The following is a 16,553-nucleotide window of genomic DNA, read 5'->3' on the forward strand; positions in this document are numbered from 1 at the left end:
GGCAATTCTCCTGTTCATTGACAAGGGTCAACTCCAAATCAACCTATAAATACTTCCTGGGCCAGTTTTATTTTACCTACCCAGTATTATTTACTTTAAGTGTCAACTAGTTTGCATTGACTCACAAATGTAGGAATTTGAGGACAGGATTGGTATAACTCCTTCATGTTGCTTTCTACTAGTTTAGTGTCTTCTTTAAACGTAATTGTGATTGTAATGTTAAATGCTTCCAATGCATATTCTGTTAGCTGATTATACGAGGGCAGTTCAATAAGTAATGCAACACTTTTTTTTTCTCGGCCAATTTTGGTTGAAAAAACCGGAAATTTCTTGTGGAATATTTTCAAACATTCCCGCTTCGTCTCGTATAGTTTCATTGACTTCCGACAGGTGGCAGCGCTGTACGGAGCTGTTAAAATGGCGTCTGTAACGGATGTGCGTTGCAAACAACGGGCAGTGATCGAGTTTCTTTTGGCGGAAAACCAGGGTATCTCAGATATTCATAGGCGCTTGCAGAATGTCTACGGTGATCTGGCAGTGGACAAAAACACGGTGAGTCATTGGGCAAAGCGTGTGCCATCATCGCCGCAAGGTCAAGCAAGACTGTCTGATCTCCCGCGTGCGGGCCGGCCGTGCACAGCTGTGACTCCTGCAATGGCGGAGAGTGCGAACACACTCGTTCGAGATGATTGACGGATCACCATCAAACAACTCAGTGCTCAACTTGACATCTCTGTTGGTAGTGCTGTCACAATTGTTCACCAGTTGGGATGTTCAAAGGTTTGTTCCCGCTGGGTCCCTCGTTGTCTAACCGAACACCATAAAGAGCAAAGGAGAACCATCTGTGCAGAATTGCTTGCTCGTCATGTGGCTGAGGGTGACAATTTCTTGTCAAAGATTGTTACAGGCGATGAAACATGGGTTCATCACGTCGAACCTGAAACAAAACGGCAATCAATGGAGTGGCGCCACACCCACTCCCTTACCAAGAAAAAGTTTAAAGCCATACCCTCAGCTGGTAAAGTCATGGTTACAGTCTTCTGGGATGCTGAAGGGGTTATTCTGTTCGATGTCCTTCCCCATGGTCAAACGATCAACTCTGAAGTGTATTGTGCTACTCTTCAGAAATTGAAGAAACGACTTCAGCATGTTCGTAGGCACAAAAATCTGAACAAACTTCTCCTTCTTCATGACAACACAAGACCTCACACAAGTCTTCGCACCCGAGAGGAGCTCACAAAACTTCAGTGGACTGTTCTTCCTCATGCACCCTACAGCCCCGATCTCGCACCGTTGGATTTCCATATGTTTGGCCCAATGAAGGACGCAATCCGTGGGAGGCACTACGCGGATGATGAAGAAGTTATTGATGCAGTACGACGTTGGCTCCGACATCAACCAGTGGAATGGTACCGTGCAGGCATACAGGCCCTCATTTCAAGGTGGCGTAAGGCCGTAGCATTGAATGGAGATTACGTTGAAAAATAGTGTAGTGTAGCTAAAAGATTGGGGAATAACCTGGTGCATTTCAATGCTGCATAAAACAACCCCTGTTTCAGAAAAAAATGTGTTGCATTACTTATTGAACTGCCCTCGTATGTCCCAAACCAGTACTTGACCTGGATTACTGCCATTTGGATATTTAAGTGAACTGCTGCTTGCACTCAAAGCTTCAGTTTGATACAGGATTCTCACTATGTCTTCCAAACTTGGCAGAGGATCCTCAACCATGCTATTTTAACAGAAATTCTCAGAAAATGGATGTAGCTGGGAATGTGACGGCTCCACATTACTGGCACTGAATTCATAAAATAATGTTTCTCAATATTCGTCAGAAAGGTAGCTTAGAAAGATAACCTAAGAAAGACTTTGCTGCCATTGCTTGGTTCATATAAGCAACTGTGATTTCAACAGAGTGATACTGTGAAAGCTATTCTACAAACATTCCATAATAAATCATTCATGATACAAAGATTTTTCAAGTAAATGGTGTCAGGGAGTTAAAATTTCTTAACTTGAAGTAATGGGACATTTTTAAATGCACTGCATGTACTTGTATTAAATAAAAAAAGGTAAGTGTTCCCTCTGATCTTGTCATGAAATGTGAAAACATTCTTTGTAAGTATTGGTGGTGTACTTTAACTCAAGATTGTAAAATATTTGCTTTCTTGTGTAATATATTAAGAGAATAAAAATTATTGAATTATGTTTTCAGAATAAACTTAGCTTGAAAGAACAGTTACCAAAATATTTGGGTGGAGATGTGAAGCTTCTGACAACCCCATGTGTGATTTTGGAAACAGAGAGACTTGGTAAGAAATACAGACTGATCATAATGATATTTTCATTAATATATTAATGTTCTAGCTCAGTCAGTGATGATGAAACATGTGCTGAGACTCATTTCATGCACAACATATCATACAGATGATGCAAAACAAAAATAATTCAACATAACTATAATAGACAAACTGAGACTCAACCTCGCAAACCAGATCGTTCAGCAGATTGAACAGTGTAAATAATTGCACAGTTCTCCTGATATATATCCCTCATATGAACAACTGGGAGCCACTTTAGTCAGCCACATGTTTCGCTCACACACATGACACTTACAGTAATCACTGGTCACAACTAACTTATGGACTGACCTGACAGTGGACTGCAAATCTTCCATTTATCACCATAACATGCAGCCGGTGAACTTGACTGATAGCCACTGGGCAAGCACATAGACAAAGTAAGCCAGGCCAGAGTACAAACACATTTAGTGAGAATACAAACTTGCACCACATTCTCACACCAGCATGAATCACATCACCCACTACAAGCCCAGTATAAAATACAAACACAGCATAAACTAACATTAATACCCCCCGACCCCCCAAACAAAACAAACTAATGCTCTACACTTACAACAAGGTCATCCGCCACAACACTACTACACCACAGCTAAAAGTGGGCAGGCGGTGCCAAAGACTTGTGCTGATCTGTCATACTTATCCTTTGTATGTATCAGAAGGAAAAGTCACACATAAATGATGGTTTGAGAAAATATTGAAACATGTAGTATTAATGCACTTCTTTTTTATATTTGTACCAAGGGTATAGAAGTGGAGGAAATAACTTACACACAAGATATGAAATTGGAAGAGTTAGCATCACTTCAGTCATGTACTCTAGGCAATAAGAACAATGGAAACTTTATTTCATGGTTCGTGTCAATCATCTATAAATTAAAACTGATGTACATGTATATCAGATGTTTAAATTTTTCTCCAAAGTACTATGGATGGAATGTTTGAAGGGCTAGGAACTGCTCTATGGCTGCTTTTTTCACAAATTACTAAATGTGTATCATAAAAAGTGATGGATAGCTGCATGCATTTTTTAAAATGAAAATTGGCTTATCCACTGTTTCCCAAAGCTTTTCATTATATTGTGACTTACTGAGCTAAGAAGGGAAAAACAAGGGTAGCTAAAGATTGACCTCAGTATTAAATTTTCAAAGTGAATATGAAAAGTTAATATGCTTGTTGTGCGTGCGGCCGGGGCGGGTGGGGGGGATGTTAAATAACAGATAACAGTTTGTTCTGAAGTTTGCAATGATACTTAAAGGCATTCACACCAACGCTTATGTTAATTGCAGTGTGCTGAAAGAATGGTCTGAATGACTTAGAACTTGAAGGATGTGAAGCACATTATATCAACAATACGTGATTAAAATGGTAGAAATGCTGTGACATGGTCCAGTGGTGTCCTCTCTTGTGAGACCAGAAAAAGTCAGTGTCATGTCAAGCTCAATTCATGAAGAGCCTTCAAATGAAACTGAAACATGAAAGTGAGTGTCAGTATCATTCTTCAACATCAAAAGATAAAGTTTCAGTATGTGAGTGAGTTCAGTGGGAGCAAAACAGTCGACCTTTGGGATAACATTTCAACTCATACAGGGCTTGCTGCCATGATAGTGATACATTTGTGGTGCCAGTGGATAGGAGGAGGTCACACTCTGCAACAAGAAGACAGTGGACAATGGAATTTGATCATAAATTGGGAAGACTGCATGCCATCAAGTTGGCTTCCTTAGTGTAGAAATTACAAATGTCTAAGAATGAAATGACTTACTGATAGGTGGCAAGCTGGATTGGGTTTTTCCTCGCCCCCCCTTCCCCTCCCCAATACCCCTCTGTTCTCTCGTTTGTTCTCCTCCTTCCCCTCACCTCTCCCAAGTAAAACGTAATCCGCACTTCAGCCTGTCATTCAGTGATTGTTAACACTATTGTGGTGACTAGAATATGGCAGATTATGTTGATGAGCTGTATGGAAGACAAGTTGGAATGCTTGTGGATACAACATGCAAACCCTGCTACCACATATGGGGGATAATCTGAACAGCAGCAGCTACATCAGAGTCAGAGGTACTCCCATCAGTCAGCAACTAAAAATTCAGTTGTGTGGTGAGGAATTTTCGAAGGCTTTTCAAAGAATGATGGTTGCCTCTTTATCTGTGGCCTGCAGGATCACCTATCTTGCACTCCAACTCTCTGTCCTCTCCCCCTTCCCCATCACTTCCTAGGAGGACATCATTTCATTTTCTATCAATTATGTGCCGAGCTTGTGCCTGTGAGCGACTGCTTCATTTCTTCTTACCCTACACTGCAATTCCTTGCCACCGCCTTCTCCTCCTCCTCCTCCCCCCCCCCCCCCCCCCCTTATCTCTCTTACTGGGTACACTTTCCATCTGACTCATAAACAATGTTGGATTCTGTGATGCAGACTGAACTAACCCAAGGATACTGATTTTTGTTGCTCTTCCACTCTCTTATTTTATATCTGATCTTGGTTTTTGACTAATCAAGTGCAGTCTCCATTAGTCAGTTTTCACTTGTACTTTTGAAAATTTTCTCAGTAGTGCAGGCTGTGCAGGGGAGGTTGCTCAATGTGACATGCATCCCAGCAGATGTGCACATGTAATACACGAAAAGTGCCCCGAACACTACATTGTAGCCAACTCGTGGGAAGTCGTCAAGTACCTGCATAGCTGTAGCTGTCGACTATGTGGGGATCACACTGTTGATTGCCTGTGCTGTCTCTCTCCCGTGAATGCCTGGGACGTGAGGACTCCAGGCAGTGATTACTCAGTCAGGTAGCCAGAGCTGTGGTGGGAATGTGCCTTTGGGGAGAGCCTCTGATTGCAGTGGGTGGCACCAAGCTGGACAGCTCACAAAGAAGAGATCTGAATTATCCCAACCTGGTGGTTGCCTTAACAGCACAGAATGAAATTGGTTTAACAACCCAGGAGAAAATTATGCGTTACAATTCTTGGTTTGGTCCAGAATAGATGGTAAATACTTCTTGAATGAAAAACCATTGTGATTTGTAAAATAATGAGTTGTTCATGTGATGTCAAACCATATACACTGCTTATGGACTGTTTTAAATGCACACAATTTGGACACTTGTCATCATGCTGTACAAATGAGTCAGTCTGTGGGACAGTGGTCAACTATTACACGAGATCATTCTGTTTGGAAAATCATTGATTTCTGTTAACTGTGACAAAGAGAATTCTGCGCATTCTCCAACTTGCCATGTCTTTAAATTAGAATGCAAACTACAGTAACATAAAACACTCGAGCAACTAACTTCCGTTGAGGCTCAGAAGAAATATGAAAGCACACATTCTGTACAATTGATGACAAATTTCATGCAAGTAATAACCAAGGTCCCACTTACAGCAAAAAATAGTGCTCACTCTCTCACCTTAACTCTAGTTTCAGATAGCCTCCCAAGCATGTCCCATCAGGAAAAAGAGGATGACCTTTCTCCTATTATCTCTTCTCTTACTGGGTAGAGCATGTCCTTCTTGGGGAGAGGAGGTTTCTTCTCAGATCTGACAAACCACCATTACAACAATAGGTAGTAGCTGAAGGAGGTGTGAGAAATAGACCATAGGATGGTCAGATGGTCTAGTCATCTTCAGTCCCAGAAACCCACCCAGGCATTTTCCAGCTAAGGAGAAGGAGAAGAAGAGAGAGAGAGAAATAATGCAAATTGAGAGCAATTCCCCACAACAGATGGTCACATTTAATTATCAAGTAATGGAAAATCCTGGATGGAATATGACAGTGTTATGAAAAGGATAAATTGACACTCACCTTAGAGTCACATGTAGGTACAACAAAAAGACTGTCAGAAAGTAAGCTTTCAGCCAACAAGGCCTTCATAGACAATATATCTACACACACACACACACACACACACATGACCGCAGCGTGGCCTCAGGAGCCAGAGACTGTGGTCTCAAGCGTATGTGAGTTGCATTTGCATATGTGTGTTTTTGTGTGTATGTCATCTATTTCTGATGAAGGCATTGTTGACTGAAAGCTTACTTTCTGACTGGCTTTTTGTTGTGCCTATCTACGACTCGGTGTCTCCGGTATGTGCTGAGTAGCAACTGTCATTTTCATAATATTGTCATTAACCATCACTTAAATTTTCAACATTACACTCAGTCCCCATGAAAACACATGTAACAGTTATGCACTGGAGGTGCAGTGGTACTTACGCCACTTCACTGAGCTAAAACAAGTAATCGCACATCACCCAGAGGCTAGTATAGCCCTACAGGAAACATGCTTCCCAGCAGAACCCTCCCCTATTCGTAGTCGTTACAAAAATTGAGCTGACAGCGGGAGGGTATAAGGTAAGGTTTGTATGTTTTTACACAATTTCAGTTTAGTGAATAGATTCCACTCATTACTTCACTGGAAATGGTATCTGTAGGTATACAGGCATCCATTGACCTTTCATTCTGTAATATTTGCCTGCTTCCAGATTGAGAGGTCACACACCAGCTGACTGCTGATTTGATCTTACAACTACCTCCATCCTTATCCATCTTAGGGACTTTCAGTGCTTACTTTCCTTTGTGGGATCTGTTCCGAAATCTCTCAGTGGGGCAATATAAATAGGACAGCTATTCTCGAGTTTTAATATTTGTTGCTTAAACTCCTCTCATTTCAGCCCAGTGTATGATACCTTTTTGGCTATTGATCTATCAGTTGTAGCTACATCTTTTTCCTGTCCAGTTAATGAAAGGTGCATAATGATTTATGTGATTGTAGCCACTTCTCAATCATTCTTTCTTTACCCCACTGACACCCATCAGAGCATCTTGTACTCAGTAATTTAAAGAATGCCAGCTGGCATAGCATCACCATTTCTTTATATACTGAATTGTCCTCCTAAGGATGAGTGAAGTTATTCTGTAACATACCTCCAGTGCAACATTATAGGGTGGAGAAAATGAAAGTGGCCCGAGGAACAGAGCTCCAGGTATAAAGAAACACAGCAGAGGATAGGAAGTACAGTACTAACTGGGCTATAGTAGATGTTGAAATTGACCACCATTCACCCCTTGGCACTTTTGGGCTCTGGTCAGCAAGTTGCTGAAGGCAAATCGAAGCTGGACTCGTGGAGCTACTGCAGTCTCATTGGAAATATTCTGCTGCCGTTCTTGAAGATTATGAGGGTTGTTGCGGTATACCTTAGACTCGAGGGCTCCCCACACAAAGTAATCACACATTGACAGATCAGATGACTGGAGTGCCCAACTCTGGCCGTGACCAGACTGAACTCTGCTAACAACTCTGTCAGATGTGAAATTAGTGCAGATGTGCTCCAGGATTCAGCTGGCTGTATGGGCACTTGTTCCATCCTGTTGGAAGTAACTGTAGGGCTTTTCCTCCTCTGTTAGTGCTGCCACAAATGATTTCAAAGTGTTGGCAGTGTAACACACTGAAGTCAGCATCTAATGAAAGAAGATGGGACCAGTAATGCAGCATGCAGACACTGCACACCAAGTCCCAACTGTCTGATCACACAGTGGTGTTTCGTGGAGGGTATGTGGATTCTTCACTGCCCAGAATCTGTGATTCTGTGAGTTGACATAATTCCTCAGGTGAGACTGGGCTTCATCAGACATTAAGAACAGATCCAGATCCAAACCATTCATTGTTATCTCAATGAATAACCACTCACAAATCTAGATGCACTTAGAAGCATCTGTTAGTTTTAATGCATGAACAACAGACAGTCAGTAGGAGTGCATATGCAGGTCCAAGTGCAGCATTTCTCTGCATGATTAATGTGATATCCGGTCTTTTGTGACAGGTGTCAGGTTGATTTTGTAGGACTCTGAAGAATTTTCTGGCTAACTGCAGCCACATTTTCTGGCGTGTGTTCACGTTTCTGAATGTTTTTTGACTTATTCAAAACAGATCCTGTCCGACACCATTTTAGGACTAAGTATTGCATAGCATTCTTTGCTGGCACTTTGACACTATTAAACTCCTCAGCAAACAACTGACCAAGCCATCTTTGCTGTCACTTAACCACAACGAACACCCGCTGCTCCGCAGTGAATACTGCTGTCCCCGTTTTACTGCTCCACTCATACTGACACAACCCACACAATACTCTGAGCCGCTGTGGATCATGTGGCAGGCATACGCTTTGTGTGCATGTCACGGGGAGTGGTTATATGCGTCCATTCACATCCAGTCTTATCCACTCGACCGCGCCACTTTTATTTGCCCAATCCTGTACTATCAGTAGTCACTCTCTACTTTGGACACATCACAGGAAAACTGTACTATTCAGGAAACACGAAATGACTGTAGATATTAAAAATTGCAGAGGGTCACTCAGCAAAATTAACAAGGGATACACTTCCCATCTTCAAAAGGCTCTGAGCCCACGACTACTATCTGATTAAAAAAAAAAAACAAAAGGAGAAGTGTTGAGGCAGATTTGTGACCTTTATTGGGACACTCCTCTCATGTTTGGGACAAACTATAGTGCATTTATGGGTACCAGTCATCCTCTAGCATCCTGGATGTCTACCAGGATGGTTTGATTCAGTCTGAAGCTGCCATCATTGCTGAACAGTTAACAGCACACTTCAACCATGCCTCAGCATCTGTAAATTACCCTCCTACCTTCTACCTCCATAAAGGATGAGGGAGAGTGTCTATTTATCCTTTGATTCTCAGTCGTCAGACTCGTACAGTTATCTTAAAACACGTGGAAATTACCCAGTGCCAACAATATAGTCCCAGTTTATGATTGTGTACGCAACAAGATGCTGCGCCATTTACCACTAGAATACAATAAGTCACATTCTTACACTCTGAACTGCATTTGCCATGAGGATGAGCAATTTACACTACCACAATACGAGACATGAAAGTTATTTCCATGTATTTTCTCATTGTGTGTAATTTATGGTGGACTTCTGTGTACAGTAATGGTCTTCAACAACCTCTCATCTGACACACAGCAAGAACGTAAGAACGTGGGAATCCCTGTAAATTCAAAAGAAAATTGAAAACCTACCTTATTACCTGCTACTATAAATTAATTTCTTCTCCACATAGATTAGCCTTTTAAACCTATTCTTTGTTCACAAATTCACTATAAGTTATTTCATTTGCTAAATTCAAAAATTTAACATCCAATTTAACAGCTTGTTTTAAACAGGCCTATGTTTGTAAAGTACACAGATAATTATTGTTTTATCATAAAATATCTGCGAGACCGTGTAGATATCAAGTTGGCATTAGGGGAAAAAACAGCTACTTAATTTAACCTATGAAATAGCAGCTCATAGCAAAGTAGCACCTTTCTGATATTCTAGTATGTTAAACTCAGTTTTAGTAGCAGTAAATAGTTTATAGCTGTTTAACAATACATAATTATTAATGCAATATCCAAGAACAGTTGCTTCACTAAAATGTACACCCTGACTCATTCTGCACCCCTGATTTTTTTTCCTCGGTGGAACTTGGAGTTAATATCTTAATTATAAGGGGCATTCAAATGAAACCTGATCACTGGTCTGTGAAGTGGCTTGATAACGCTGGGCATTGATGGTGGTTCTCCATTCCAGGAACTCGACAAGCAGTGGACCCATGAGGTCAGAAAAAAGAAGTAAATCATGACCTTACCAGAACTGGTGTGCACGGCCTTTGATTTCTTTGGAGGTGGTGAAGTCACATGTTTCCACAGCTTGCTCTGACGCTTGCTTTCCAGTTCAAAATGGTGACACCATGTTTCGTCACCTGTGACAATACATGACAGAAAGCCATATTCCTCCTCATGATAACATTGCAGATGACTCAAAGACAGGGCTACTCGAGTATTGTGCTGTTCAGCGGTTGGCTGGTGGGAACCCACTGCGCACAGATTTTTCAAAAGTTCAAGTGTTGATGCATTATAGTGTGGGCAGTGCCCACGCTAGTGCCCAGTAACCAATGGATCTCGTCCACGATGATTCTGCAGTTGTCCAAAACTAAAGCAGTCACTACTGCAACCATTTCTGGTGTGATGAGACGATGAGCCTGTTCAGGGCTGGCATCGTCTTCCAGTGACTCAAATCCCTCAAGGAATCGTTTGTACCATTCCACAACAGTTGAACAACTCAGACTGTACTCACCATACACACCCTTCATCTGTCGATACATTTCACAGCCTCCATCTCCCTCCGCCGCCAAAAATCGAATAACTCCTCATTGTTCCTGCTTACTCGCCTGCATGTTCGGTAGTGGACAATAACTTGTGTGACCACCTTCTCTTCGGTGTGAAATCACACTGTTGCTATCCAGCATCAAATGGTGCGCACGCGTCAGTCTCTCTACCAATAGATGGCGCCACCATACTCGCAGTTACGTGGTGCCACCTTACTTGTAAGGCAAAGGTAAACGCATTGACCAGGTTTCATTTGAATGAACCACATAGAATACAAGTATGATCCAGTGACACTATTCAGTAACTCACTCATTAAACACATTTACTCTCTGTAATGTATATGTGTAGTATATGTTTTGTTTTTATTTTTGTGTGCTCACTTTATTAGAAATATTATAAGATATTTGCTGATTAAACTAGATAGATGATTTTATTGCCGTCTTCACCCTACAACACAGAGCACAGATATATTTTATTCACTCTCCCAGATAACTGACATTTTGCTTTTTATTCTGGTTGCCAACCCTTAAACACGTACAGCCAACACTATTTTTCGCCAGCTCTTCAGTACTTTCAACAACCCCAATTAACAAACAATGTTTGCTTTTAGTAAATCTAAGTCATGAGTTTTACATTCTTAGTTACTCACACAGTAAACAGTTATCACTTTTTTGTCACCAACATGCACGGATAGAAAAAATCATCATACTAAAATAAGAGAAATCAGATCTTGTACAGAAAGATTTAAGTGTTCATTTTTGTGTTCATGTTTCCCAACCACTGTTAGAGAATGGAAGGCTACAGGAATAGTCTGATGGTGGTTGAAGAACCTTCTACCAGGCACTTAAGTATGAACTGCAAAGTAGTCATGTAGATGTAGCTCACTTAATATTTTTCTACAAAGTACTTGTGGTAATTGTTTCATAATAGAATATCTAAATTTCTCAAACTTTGACCTTAGCAGAACTTTGGTAAGTGTGTCTGCCAGTTGTTCTTCTCTATTGTGGTACTTTTATATCAAACAAATCTTCTCTGTATTGTTCACTAACATAGCGAAATTTCAAATCTATTTGTTTGCTTCATCTAACTGTCGTGATTTAATCATTTGCATATACCTTTGACTGTCTACATGAAGAACGGTCTTCACTTCTAACCTGGATAGCTCTTGTAGGAGGTTTTTGATGAGTTTTATTTCTTTGATGGGTTCTGCTGCTGCAGTGAATTCTGCTTCTGTTGATGTAGCTGTTACATTTTGTTTCTTGGAACACCTACTGATGGGAGTATCATTATAAAGAGTAATGTGTGCACTTGTGCTCTTCCTGCTTCGTAAGTCTTGTGCATAATCAGCATCACAATAGACATTTAGAGGAATATTATCATCTTCTTTGGCTTCTTTCTTCATGTAAAAAAGGCTATAATCGTCAATCTTTTGTAGTTATGGTATGTCAGAATTCTTTTGACATAGAAGCTACCCTTATTGACTGTGAATCCAAGATCTGGTTTCGTTTTACATGACAAATACAGAAGACTTCCTATGGCTTCTTTCTCTTGAGTTTCTTTACTTGTCTTTCCCTGTATAACTCAAGGAGTCTTTATGGCCATGCAGTCAATTCCATAGCCTTGCAGTCACTTGTATTGTATTTTTTCAGTACTTTCTTCAAATTCTGTTCTTGATATAGAAACATTCCATCATCTGTCTTCATTATTTGTATCCCTGTGTACATGGGTCTTCTACCCCGAGCATTTCAGAATCCTTCTGAAGTTTGTTTAGTTTATTTCCAGTTTTCTCCAAGTTTTTTTTCTGTTATGATTCCATCATGAATATGTATAGCCATGTACATTTCTTCAGGTACATCTTTAAATATCCACTAATCTGACTTCAACTGAATAAAGTCCATCTGTTTGTAGAGAACCTGTCAGAGTTTTATTCCATCTGGATGAACTTTAAGTCAATACAGAGTTTTCTTCAAAACAATTTTTCAGCTTCTTTGTATCCTTTAGGTATCTTCATGAAAATCTCTTCATCCAGTTTCCTATAGAGAAAGGCTCTTTTTACAACAAACACTCTTCCATGGAAACTTTTCTCTGCTGCCGGAGCAAATAACTGTCTTGGTGGACAGATATCCGCTACTGGACTGAATAATTGCTTGAAATCCATATCCTTCTTTTGTTGACAACCTCAGCTAACCAGCTTGGTACTATAACAACCATCATATTTGACTACAATGGTCAATTTCCTTACCAAGATATCTTCCCATACTGCCTCATTGGTATTCACCAACTTGTATGTGTCATTCTGTTCAACTGATCCCTTTTCTTCTTCTATTGTTTGCGCCATTTTTCTTTATCTGAATCATTAATACATTCTTCATATTTTAAAGGTTTCTTCAAATTTGTTTTATTCCTAAAATCATAGTTCCTTCTTTCTTCATTGTTTCTTCTTCCTCCTTTGTTTTCTTCTCCACTTGAATGTCATTTGCTTCATTGTTAGTGTCATTTGATACACCAGTAATGAGATTTTTTTTCTGTACCATTTCTATTATCACTTTCAGTTCAAATTAATATCTCTTTAACACAACAGCATTACTTCTTTTTGGATCAAACAGTCTGTAGCCATTTTAAACATAACCAACAAAAATATATCGATTACTTATTTCATCTAGTTTCTTCAAGTGATCTAGATTTTTGACAAAAACTCATGATCCAAAAGTTGTAAGTCTTGAAAGACCTAGTCTTCTCCCGAACCACTTTTCTGCTGGTGTAGCACTTTGAGTGATAGTTGAGCTCCTATTGATTAAATATGTAGCTGTGAGTACTGCTTCTGCCGACAGCTCCATCTTAAGTTTGCTATCAAAGATCATAGCTCATGCCTTGTTAATTATTGTCAGATTTAGGGTTTTCCATTGTGTTGAGGGCTATAAGAAATGCTGTAGTCTAGCACAGTTCCCTTTCCTTCTCACCAATTCATAAACAGGTGTATTCATCACTTTTGTCATGTCTTCTTTTTGACACTCGCATAACAAACTGATTTTTGCTTTCTAATATATATTTTCTTATGACTCTTGCACCCTGTGACTTAAATCTTAACAGATAGGTTACACAAAAATTATTGAAATTGTCTAATACTGCCATGTAGTGATGGTATAATTGAATTTTTTAGGGGCTCTCTGTATCTCCACAGGTGTCAATATGTATTATTTCAAAGGTCTTGTGGCTCATACTGTCGTGTGAAATGAGTTTCTCGTTATCTTAGCTCTCACACAAGCTTTATACAATTTTTCTGCTGAGCATAAACAATTACGAATTCCATCACACGTTCCCTTGGTCTTTGAAGTACAACTTATGCCTGGGTGACTTAGCTTCTTGTGCCATTCTTGTTTTTCTTCTTCTGTAAGTAGTGTCTGTATTCCTGGCTTAATTATCACTTCTCACAAACCATTTGTTTTCTTCTCTCCTCTTAAAATATGCATTTTATCTTTATAGATTTGGACAGAATGTTTACTAAACACAACTGTGCAATTTTTTTTTCCCCAATGATAACATTCACAGATATCAGATACATATTCAGTTCAGGAATATACATAACATCCTTGAGAATATATTTTTCGCCCACAAAGCTTACTGTTCCACAATTTTCTTTGATCTTCCTTGTTTGACAACTTTCATAATACTGTCATAGTATTTCACATTTGTTGACTTGTCCAGTTCATTACACATGTGTCCTGTACATGAACTATCTACACCCATGACCATTTCTTCTTTCTCATTAGCTTCTTCTGGAATATTTTCTGTGTTGTATTCATATGCAATGAGTTAATTGTCTTCTTTCCTTCATTGATAATTTCTTTCTTGTTCTTGTTAGTGATGACTTCTATCTTCTTCTCTACAGCAGTGGCTTCTTTCTAGTTTCCTCGAGTGATGTGTTCTTTCCTATTTTCTTCAATGACTGGAGCATCTTTGATGTCTTCTAATTGGGGGGTCGGGGGGGGGAAGGCAAATTTTTGTGTTGTCATTGTTTGTAAAATAACGTTCTTCTTCTTTATGGTTTGTCTTTTTGGAGCGAGGACAGTGTGTGTAAGGTCTCAGTTTTAGTTCTTGAAGTTTATTCTTTCTTCTCTGTGATTATTTTTCTTGTGCACAGAACAGTGTCCTTTCTTCTTAGGCTTCTTGCATTGTCTTGCAAAATGTCCATGTCCACTACAGTTGTTACAAATTAGATCCTTCCTTTTATTTATTTTTAAACGAACATGAAAGGCAATACTCTCTTCTTGGTTGTTAATTTTTGAGTATTCCTCTTCTGTTATGAGCCTTGTAGTTAAGTTTTCCTTAGTCTTCTCATTACTGAATAATGAATCCCATGCTGAAGCTTGGCACCAGCTCCCATCAGAGCACAGTAGTAGCCACAGTATCTCATTTTAATAACTGCATAGTGTGTATTTCCACCATTTGTATCGCAAGACACACTTGTTTTCATACGAGAAGTCAGTTACAATTGCAAAACTCATTAGTTGGATAGTAACCACCATTTGCAGCACCAGCATCAGTGTGTTTGTACCCACATTTTCACACTTCAATAACTGTCTAGTATATAGTTCCACTGTCTTTAATATGGTTAGGAACTGAGATTGCGGGATTCTGACATGAACTGAGTTGGTGACCGTTCACTCACATCTGGCTTCAGTCATGCAACTTGATACTGCTGCCAATAGACATTGGGGGCTGGATGTGGATTTTTGGAGTATGTCCAGCATGACCGTCATGTGCCCCAATCAGTCTACTACTGTGACTGCCCCGTTTACTGCCAGCATCAAGGGTGACCTCTCACCTGTGGTCAAGTAGGAGCTAATTTCAAGGTGTAGCAGGCAGTGAAAGACTTTCTGGGAGAACAATCAAAAGACCTCCCTGGCTCATCTGACAGACAGGTTTCAGGCACTATTTACAGCCGACAATGATCGTGAAACAGGTGTAATCACTTACACTCTTCCAATGGCTTCTTGGCCCGCAATATCTGGGCATTCATAGAGGGTGTGATTACTGGTAGCTACGAGCTCCAATGTCAGGTGTGTAATGGGGCCTCTTAGAAACATGGCCACCAAGGAGTGTGCATTGTCTGTACATACTGGGAGGAGTTATTCCAGATGTGGAATGAGTGGTTCAGGATGCCTTGAAGAACACAGGCTGTAGCCAGCTGCAGATGATGGCTCATGTTGGTATTAACAATGTGAATCACTTTGAATCAGAAGAGATTCTCTTTGATTTCAGGTTGCTATCTGAAGTGGTAAAGACTGCTGGTATTGCTTCTGATATGAAAGCAAAGCTTACCATCTATAGCATCTTCGACAGAACTGACTCTGGACCTTTGGTACACAGCTGAGTGGAGGGTCTGAATCAGAGGCTTAGATGGTTCCATGACTGTGTAGGTTGCAGATTTCTCAACTTGTACCATAAGGTGGTGGGGTTGTGTGTTCCACTTAATAGGTCAGGTACATGGATAGTGTGGTGTATGTGGAATGTACTGGGCAATTTTTTAGATTAGAGGGTCTCAGGAAAGTACAGAAAGGTCTTCAGCCTCAAAGGTTGTAAGATGAATACCGGAAAAGGATAGACATAACAACAATCTGTATTGTTGTTATAAATTGTCATAATAGTTTTGAGAAAGAACGACAGCCCCAAGAACAAGTACAAAGCACTGAAGCTCAAATTTTTGTAGGTACCAAAAGCTGGTTGAAGCCAGACATAAGTTCAGTCAAAATTTTTACAAAGGGCTTAACAGTGTTGAGGAAAGATAGATTAAATAAACTTGGTGGCGGCATATTTGCCACTATTAAAAATAGTTTATTTTGTAGCAAAAGTAGATAGTTCCTGTCAGTTTGTTTGGATAGAGGTTATACTTGACAACTGGAATAAATTAATAATTTGCTCCTTTTACTGCCCCATGACTCAGATGATCCAGTTGCTGCACAGTTCAAAGAAAACGTATTATCTCAAATAGGCACCCCACTTATACAATTACAGTTGGTGGT

The 16,553-nt window shown here is 40.0% G+C and overlaps 1 protein-coding gene across 1 annotated transcript in view; it reads left to right on the forward strand.

Annotated features, from left to right (window-relative positions):
* Nucleotides 1–16,553, forward strand: part of LOC124594799 (rRNA-processing protein UTP23 homolog) — a 57,265-nt gene that overhangs the window by 13,461 nt on the left and 27,251 nt on the right. Inside the window, exon 2 of the mRNA XM_047133219.1 lies at nucleotides 2,216–2,312. Coding sequence (XP_046989175.1) covers nucleotides 2,216–2,312 — 97 coding nt within the window. The remainder of the gene's footprint in view (nucleotides 1–2,215; nucleotides 2,313–16,553) is intronic.

The sequence above is a fragment of the Schistocerca americana genome, chromosome 2 (genome assembly GCF_021461395.2).
Source record: "Schistocerca americana isolate TAMUIC-IGC-003095 chromosome 2, iqSchAmer2.1, whole genome shotgun sequence".
NCBI lineage: Eukaryota > Metazoa > Arthropoda > Insecta > Orthoptera > Acrididae > Schistocerca > Schistocerca americana.